This window comes from Henckelia pumila, chromosome 1 (genome assembly GCF_033568475.1).
Source record: "Henckelia pumila isolate YLH828 chromosome 1, ASM3356847v2, whole genome shotgun sequence".
NCBI classification, from domain to species: domain Eukaryota; kingdom Viridiplantae; phylum Streptophyta; class Magnoliopsida; order Lamiales; family Gesneriaceae; genus Henckelia; species Henckelia pumila.
The window spans coordinates 85,383,202-85,393,189 of record NC_133120.1 but is presented as its reverse complement, the minus strand read 5'-3'; the positions used below and the strand labels follow the sequence as shown (position 1 = coordinate 85,393,189).

Genomic DNA, 9,988 nt, shown 5'->3' with positions numbered 1-9,988 from the left:
GCAAAGGAATGGAAAGTGGTGATACCTCTCTTATCGCCATTGGTTCAGTTGCCCATCTCCAATGATGTGATGGACGAGACAAAGTCTTGTTGTGCTAATGGTAAACAGGAGGTGGCATCCGCCGCGACGATGACCATTGTAGAGGAGCCAGTGGTGATCGCCAAGTTATGGCAACACCCGGCCCAACCTTTTGGTTACGAGGCCGCTCCGATTCTGTCTTTTGTTTGTTTCGGAAATTTAGACTGATGAAAGGATTTAATCATCGAAATCTTAAATTTGAGACGATGTACAATGCAATGATAACAAACTCATCGCAAACTACAACTATAAACGATTAGACAGATAGTTGTCCAATAAAAATTGAATTTCCTTTATTATTTTCGTGTTATGTGCTATGTGACATTTAGTCAAAATTATTAATTTGGATCACATAATAAAATAAAATACTCCACATGTTTTTTTATTACAATATTGGGATTTGGGATGGATAAGGGTGGTTTGAACTTTGAACCGACACCTATATATTTGTCCAACCGAAACTGCACGGTTTATGTTAGTTCACTTTTGACACGGTAAATCGATCATATGTGTATAGACACTGGCTCAAGAAAAACTCGATTTCATTATCAAATTCATTGAAATATATACGAGTTGAGATAATTTAAATTCTTCAAAAATCTTAATATTAATTCCTTTTTATTCATTTTCATCTTTTTAAACTAACTCAAGTACAATAATATATAATTATATAAAATAATGATTTGCATGAACAAGTGATGCAAGTTGATTGATCCATCACAAAAAGAAAACCGAAATAAAAAAATACTTATATATAAGTAAAGTGCGAACTAATTGTGCTTGAATTAAACCCCTTTTCGCATTACCGAAGACTATTTAGCCAAAAAAACATGAAATCATGAAACAAATTGAATAATGTGTTTATAACACATGAGCATACATATATATATATATATATATATATATATATATATATATAGAGTTATACTATGCTGCCCACCTCCCGTGCCCATCTTCATGCCCACCTATGAGGTGTCAATCATCCAATGGATGAGATGAATCATATACAAATGGTTCATCCAATGGATAAGTGCCACCTCATAGGTGGGCATGGAGGTGGACACGGAAAGTGGGCAGCATAATAAAATATATATATATATATATATATATAAATGACTTGTTCAACTTGTATCATTTTATACTTCTTTCATTATTTATATTTAGAGTTATTTGCACCAAACACCCCTGTGAAATATTAAAAATGCACACTTCACCCCTGTGAAATTTTAATAGGCATAATCAACTCTAACCTTTTAAAAAATTAGCACACTCACCCCTTCAGATGATTGATTGTTGCGCACGCGCCCCTCATGCGACTGGGTAAAGATTTTCATATTTTTTTTGCACCAAATACCCCTGTGAAATATAAAAATGCATATTTGACCCCTGTGAAAATAATTTTTAAATCTATTCAACCCATAATACACAATTTTTATTAAAATCTAATTATAAAATATTTAGCAAACACTTTTTGTTTTATTAATTTTATTTTTAATTTTAAATTTATTATGATTATATAATTATTTTCTAAAAAATATTATTATTTTATCTTGTTATCATTATTTTATTAAACTTTCTTCTTGTTTTCAACTTTTTCATTAAACATGCATTCATAAACAAGTATCAATTACCAAAATATTGAACTAAATTGATAAGTTTAAACATATTGCTTTTTCGATTTAGGACTATATATTATTGAACCAAAATTTAAATTTTTTGAGAATATGCATTGCACAATTTGTAATAAATAATAAAAAAATAACATGCTTATATAATTATAAATCGAAAAGGTAACATTTATGAACTTATCATTTGGTTCAATATTTTGGTATTTTTAGATATTTAAATCCTTATTTTTGAATAATTTTTAATGGAAAAATTGAAAACACGAAGTGATTTGATAAAATAATGATAACGAGATAAAGTAATATTATTTTAAAAAATAAATTAATTAAAAATTAAAAATTTAAATTTAAATTTAAAATTAAAATTTAATAAAATTAAAAATGCTTTAAAAATATTTTATAATTAGATCTTAATAAATATTGTGTATTATTATTTAATGCAAATTCTGCAATGCATTTTAAAAAATTTAGATTTTGGTTCAAAAATCTATAATCCTAAATTGAAAAGTAATATACATGAAATTATAATTTTGATTTAATATTTTGGTACTTTTAGGTATTTAAATCTCGTTTATGAATACATTTTTAATTGAGAAGTTGGAAACAAGAAGAAAGTTTAATAAAATATTGATAAAAAGATAAAATAATAATATTTTTTAGAAAATAATTATATAATCATAATAAATTTAAATTTAAAATTAAAAATAAAAATAAAATTAATAAAATGAAAAGTGTTTGCTAAATTTTTTATAATTAGATTTTAATAAAAATTGTGTATTATGGGTTGAATAGATTTAAAAATTATTTTTACAGGGGTCAAATATGCATTTTTTATATTTCACAGGGGTATTTGGTGCAAAAAAAAAAATCAAAATCTTTGTCCAGTCGCATGAGGGGCGCCGTGCGCAACAATCACTCATCTGAGGGGGCGAGTGTGCTAATTTTTTAAAAGGTTAGGGTTGAAGATGCCTATTAAAATTTCGCAGGGGTGAAGTGTACATTTTCAATATTTTACAAGGGTGTTTGGTGCAAATAACTCTTTATATTTATGTGCGTATATGTGATATTCGAAAATGACTTGTTCAACGTATTTTTATGCGATTGATTAAGAAATTTAGTTGAACAAATCAACTTATTTGTTTAGAGAAAATTATATTTTCAGTCATTTGCGTTTTCTTCATTTTAGATTTATTGTTAGTCAATTCATGGTCTTATTATATTGATTTGATTTTTTTTTTTCCAATTTTATTCCCTTCTCATTAAACTAATGACGTGACATAGGGATAGGGATGTAAACGAGCCGAGCCCGAGCTTATTTAACGAATATATTCATGGCTCACGAGCTTATTCGAGCTTTTATCGAGCTTAAACGAGCTTAATATATTTAAACTATAAATTTAAATATTCATTAAATTAATTAAAAACTAAATTATATATTTGAAAAAAATATAATATTATTATTAAAATTTGTAATTTTATTCTAATAAATTAATTTTTATAGATTTTTCAATATTTTTCACAAGTAAAGTGTAAATTTATAAATTAAATATCAATACTATTATTTTTTCGTCTAAAAGATGACTTACGAGCTTGTTAACGAGCCTGTTAACGAGCATGTTCACGAGCTAACGAGCCGAATATTGTAAAGCTCGAGCTTGGTTCGTTTGCCTTAACGAGCCTCATTAAACGAGCTCGAACGAGCTTTTAACGAGCCGAGACCGGAACAGTTCGCGAACTGTTCGTCTCATTTACATCCCTACATAGGATGTAAACGAGTCGAACCGAGCCGAGCTTTTGAATGTTCAAGCTTGGTTCATTTATAAACGAGTCGAGCCCGAGCTTATTTAACGAATATATTCATGGCTAACGAGCTTATTCGAGTTTTTATCGAGCCTAAACGAGCTTAATATATTTAAACTATAAATTTAAATATTCATTAAATTAATTAAAAACTAAATTATATATTTGAAAAAAATATAATAATATTATTAAAATTTGTAATTTTATTCTAATAAATTAATTTTTATAAATTTTTCAATATTTTTCATAAGTTAAGTGTAAATTTATAAATTAAATATCAATACTATATTTTTTCATCTAAGAGATGACTTACGAGCTTGTTAACGAGCTAACGAACCGAATATTGTAAAGCTCGAGTTTGGTTCGTTTGCCTTAACGAGCCTCATTAAACGAGCTCGAATGAGCATTTAACGAGCCGAGACCCGAAAAGTTTGCGAACTGTTCGTCTCATTTACATCCCTAACGTGACATCGAATACGTTAACAAATGTCTGCCACCACATCATTTTTCACTGTCACGTCATCATTTTGCAGCGTGATGCCAACACTTAATTGGTAGAAAAATTAACGATTATAATTTTTTTAAAAAAAATTTATAAATTAATTAGTAGAATAAAGATCGTAAATTGCCCACAAAATGTAATTTTCTCTGTTAAAAAACTTAACTGGGTTTAATTTTCTATACATTATTCTATTAAAGAGGTGGACCAGTTTCTTTTAACCCATTTAATTCACCCATTCCTTTATTAATATGTACCCGAACCCACCACTTAAAACCCTAATTTTTAGTGATTCATGAAAACAATTTTTAAAAAAAAAAACCCTAATTTTTTGGGTCACTTACTAACCAAAAATCACAATTAGACCCATAGTACTGATACAAAGACTAGCCAGCGATTTCTTTATAAAAGAATAAAACCACAGGTTACCAAATCACACCATGAGCACATCAAACCAAAGAAAAGGATAGTTACCATACACATTTTAATTTAGTCCTTTTTTTCGTTGTTGTAAAACACTAAATATACAATTTTATTATATACTTAGTTCTTCTTTTAGTTTCTGATCTCCTTTGTTCTTGATTCTTGATTCTCTTCAAGGGTACTCTTCTTCTTCTTCTTCTTCTTTCTTCTTCTTCTCAGGCCACTAATATAATGATCATGGCTATATATCCTCAGATTTCTTTAGATATTTTTATTCCAAATTATCCATCTTTATTATAACCCCTTTGCTTTATGCCTTGTCCTGATCCCACAAACTTAATTACTTCTATATCTGTGGTTTTATTAGTTTTTTTGCTTCTTGACTTAAAATTAATCAGGGTTTGCTTTTGAGCTGAATTTATTCTTTCTAATGAAACAGAAATTAGGGTTTCATCTTTGAAGCTCCAAGATATATATATATAATTTAATCAGCTGTCAAAGATCCATCAAAATCTTGCAAGTCTGGCGAACCGGTGGTGGACCGGTACTGTTCCAGTAGGCTTTTCTGAACAGGTTAGAAATAAGCTAGAAATGGATCTCTCCGTCCATGAAAATATCCGACGCGGCCAAGACGACGAAAAGGAGGAGATGAGGGCTGGCGAGGAAGTCAACCGCCGGCCGCGCGGCAGACCCACCGGTTCAAAGAACAAGCCGAAGCCGCCGATTTTCGTGACCCGGGACAGCCCCAACGCTTTGCGTAGCCATGTTATGGAAATCGCAAGCGGCACCGACGTAGCCGAGAGCATAGCTCAGTTCGCCCGCCGCCGCCAACGCGGAGTCTGCGTCGTGAGCGGCAGCGGCTCAGTTGCAAACGTCAGCATACGTCAGCCAGCTGCTCCAGGAGCTGCGGTCGCACTGCAGGGCCGGTTTGAGATTCTTTCTTTGTCTGGAACCTTCCTCCCCGGTCCATCTCTGCCGGGATCCACTGGTTTGACCGTTTACTTGTCCGGCGGACAAGGACAGGTGGTGGGAGGAAGCGTGGTGGGGCCAGTGGTGGCCGTAGGGCCTGTTATGATCATTGCAGCCACCTTTGCCAACGCAACTTACGAAAGATTGCCTCTTGAAGAGGAAGAAAGCAGCGGTGGCAGAGGAGTAGGCTCGCCGCCGGGGATTAATTCTGACCCTTCAAGCTTACCTATTTACAATATAACCCCAAATGGTGGGCACCTGAATCATGATGCATATGCTTGGGCTCATCTACGGCCACCATACTAAGCTGCATGGTAATTTATTATTTTTTCTGACGAAATTTCCAACAACTAAGTGATTAAATTAAGATCTCTGCAGGCTGCAAGTTTGTCTAATTTCCAGGTGTAGAGGAATTAAGACCAAAACTTACGTTACATGAAAATTACTTTTTGAAATTTCAAAATTATCTCAAGTCTACCAATTAATGGAAAGATTTTTTCACAAGAGAATTTTGTAATTTCAAAAATAACGTGTGTAATCTTCGTTGTACAAATAACATTTTTTAAGACCAATATGATGTTTCCAACAATATCATATTATATTATATAGAATAATCTGCTGTATTGATCGAGTAAATATTTCGTGTGTTTGTAATCACATGAGACAATATAGATTATATATGCTCAAAATATATCTAGTCGTTACGTAGTTCATCTATAGAGAAAAGGTTTTATTGTTTATTGTTAATTACTTGCTATTGGTCTTTGTAATGTTTGTATATGTCTATTAATATCTTTGAGTCAATATGTATGTAGTATAGAGGAGTTTGCAATAATAAAAATATGGTTTGCTTTTCGTTTGTTGCAATTTATAAAAATTAATTGTTGTAATTTGTGCTTCGGTTTCTATGTTTGATTGTGAAGTACGTACTGATTAGAACATGTTTTTTAAAAAATACTAATAATAATAGTAGTAATAATTAATTAGATCGTGCATGCTCACTAGCTAGGTCATCTCAGCGAATGAATAGATCGATTAATTATCTTTTAACACAGAAAATTAACAGAAAAGAAATTCAAACCTACACAAAACTTTAATTAAGGCATGAGTCTACGAATTTATAACTAAATCCTCCTTTTGGCTAATAAAAGCGTGCGTGGTCTCCATTATTATATATTAATAAGAATGAAGATTATAACGAAATGGATCGAGTGTTGTGCACAGTATTTATTAAAATTTTGATTAGTAAAGGAATGGTAATTAATTAAAGGTGACATGGAGGGCCATGGTCACATGAATTCACGTGTTATGCTTTATTAATCTTAAATAAATAAACAATGCTTAACAACAATATATATGGGCACAACGTTCCAATGCTAAATTCCAATCCAGATGGGCCCTTTCGCTGCAATTATTGCCATTTTCCCCCATTAAATTAACCTTGATTTGTGCCCTAATATTAAACAATTCGATTCCCGCTTTTGTTGCAACAAAGAAACATATATTTTAATTCTGAAAAACGACAAATTAAATACTTTAGTAAAACAAAAAAGAAAAATTACAGATATATTATTAAATAAAAATTGAGTGTGAGGCAAAATGTGAGAGGTTTTCTCACCTGATCCTCTTATTTGTGTGTATATGCATATACACTATATTAAAGTTGAGAATCATGCAAGTCACTATATATGTATTGCATTCAGGACAACAATTTTGTTTTTCATAAGATAATCTCACGAATCAATTTTGTGAGACATATATTTATTTGAGTTAATTACAAAAATATATTATTTTTTATGTCAATAGTATTATTTTTTTATTATAAATATGAATTAGATTGATCTGTCACATGGATAAACACCCGTAAAATTCCGCACAAGAGATATACTATAAAAAAAAGTTAAAAGAGATATAATTAGATTCAATGATACTTTTGTAATTTAAAATACAAAATGTCAGTACATATAACTTCCAATTTTTCCATCACTTACACTTCCTCTAATATTTTCTCTCCAATCTCTCACATTAATACTTAAAATATTTTCATTATCAGTGCTCTAAAAGGCGACGTCTAGGACCTCTTAGGCGCTAGGTAGTTGCCCACCGCTCTTATTTTGTAGACGGTCGAAGCTTCTAGGTGTTATTATATTAATTGTCCGTCTACGCCACCTTATATAAGCTGCTCGAAATTTTTTATTTTTTAAAAAATATTATTTGACTGTTGACATATGTGCCCATCAATTTGAATCTGATGAAGATGAGAATGTATTTTGAGTTTGAATTCGATAAAAAGAATTATTCGAAAAATATTAAAATTAACAAAAATGATTAGATATATATTTAAACCAAAAAGAAAAAACAGGGCCTAAACGATCGTCTAAACATTCAGACGCTAGGCGATGAATGATCGCTCGTCTACCGTGAACATCGATAATTTTGTTCATGCAACGCGTCTAATTAGTAATTGCCAAACTTTTACGAGTGTTGTCTCCCCACCAACACCATTTGCAAAATTTTGCAACTTGTAAGTTTATGCCTTTACCTTTGACACACTAAAAATAGCCATGAAAAGAGCCCACTTGCATGCACGTATTAATGAAATATGACCACCCATCATGCACCGCCGGCCGAAGCAATTATTACTTTGTCCCAGGAGTCATTATATATCTTAATATCAACACAAATGCATCCCCCATCGTTTTCCGACGTTTATTTTATGAACAAATATATAATAAATAATGTCGGATATATTTACTTTCAAACATTTTATTCCATTAAAAAATATTAAATCACCCAATATTTCAAATTAATTTCAGCGTAATGCATCTACAGTTTTACGTTATGAAATTTAGGCCCTTTTTTTTCCCCTCTTTTTTTACAGGCTCATTCAATCATAAGAATTTTTAGCTTGGGTCATCAATCTTTCATGATGTAAAGAATCGTATCAATTACAAATATTGGGCCTTGATGTCAGCTTCGGCCTCCTTCAACATCTCCAAAGCAGGCTCAGCCTATCAGGAAACATACCCCAAAAATCAAATATATATTATAATCCCTTCATATTTTATTTATAGAAAATATATAAATATCTTTTATTTTTGTAATTATTTTGTACATTCCAAATTGTTGGACATTTATAAGTACAAATATTTTAAAGTCTTTTTAACTTCGATTTTAAATTTATTTTTCAAACCCCGACATTAAATGAACAATTTTCAAATTTACTCTTGAAAATCCACTCATTAAATAAAATATTTCAATGCCAATAATTATATAATAATAATATAATATGACTTCACGTTTTAAACTCTAGTAAAAAATATGTTAAAATAAATATTTTTTTATAAGACTGGACAACGAGATTCCTCAATCCTCACGCATTCTTCTTCACGACAATATTTTAGAATCAACTCGTGTATAGTGGCAGCTTTAAGTTTTCAACACACATACGTTACATAAGCATATATTTATAAATAAATTATTTTTATTATAATTCTTTTATCATATATAATTAATTTAATTTTAGTGAAAATTGTACGTAAATATATATATATAAACAATAACGACTATGATAAAAATTAAGCAAATTATATTATTTAGCTTATTGATTGAAAAATTAGACAAAGAACGATGAAAATGAAGAGAAAAAATTTATAAAAATAAAAATGATATATTTCACCTATCATCAGAATATTTAATATATACAAAGTTGCATGTAAAATAATCAAGATTGCTTTTCGTAAAACTAATTAGTAACCTAAAGAATCAGGTAGGTACTTGGTAGAAATCTTGAACTGCACAATAGCTACTAATATTTAAATATTACCGAAAATTTTATCATATTATGCCAACTTTCTTTTTCTTTTTCTTTTTCTTTTTCTTTTTTTTTTTTTTTTGAGTGAACTATATTATGCTCAACTTGAGAACAAAATTTTGCGATTTCTAATTTTCTTCCCCTTCAATAAGGTGTTTTAATGTAATTTTACTTTCAAACACAGAACCCTAGGTTTCAATTCAAAATACCCATTTTTTTTAAAAAAAATTCCAAGTGTCTGTCAATCTCAAGTTGGTTTAATTTAGTTTAATCTAAAGTTAATGCAAATTCCAAAGGTGGTTGATTTGATTTAAAAGTCATCCTATGCCATCGAAGGACTGCAATCATCATTATTTTAATTTCAGCACATTCAGATCCCTTTGCACAAAAATCTCGCTTCAACTTCAAGTGGATGTTTATTAAACCATTTTATAGATAAATTTTAGATTCGACTGCTTAATCTGAGCAAATTAACTTTATTTAAACACTTATTTTATTATATGCTACCTCTATGCTCAGGTCTTCATGCTTATAAGCTTATATATTGTCAGTTTTCTTACAGAATATATTTTGGAGTTGAGCCAACTTTTATATGAGAATTTAGCAATTATTATTATATTATTAAATTTCTTGTGGTAACTTGTCATCATCTTATTACACTTTGTAATTAATTTATGAAAACATACGAGACAGTCAGAGATCTTGATAACTATGTTTCACCGATATTATTTTGGTGATACTAGCTAAAACAACATTCCACCAATAAAAACTTTTTAAACA

The 9,988-nt window shown here is 30.1% G+C and overlaps 1 protein-coding gene across 1 annotated transcript; it reads left to right on the top strand.

The window, feature by feature from the left end:
* Window positions 1–4,568: 4,568 nt before the first annotated feature.
* Window positions 4,569–6,153, top strand: LOC140876763 (AT-hook motif nuclear-localized protein 20-like). The gene is made up of 2 exons (XM_073280513.1): window positions 4,569–4,603; window positions 4,865–6,153. The coding sequence occupies exon 2, from the start codon at window positions 5,017–5,019 to the stop codon at window positions 5,698–5,700; it is 684 nt and encodes a 227-aa protein (XP_073136614.1). The 5' UTR covers window positions 4,569–4,603; window positions 4,865–5,016; the 3' UTR covers window positions 5,701–6,153.
* Window positions 6,154–9,988: the final 3,835 nt, after the last annotated feature.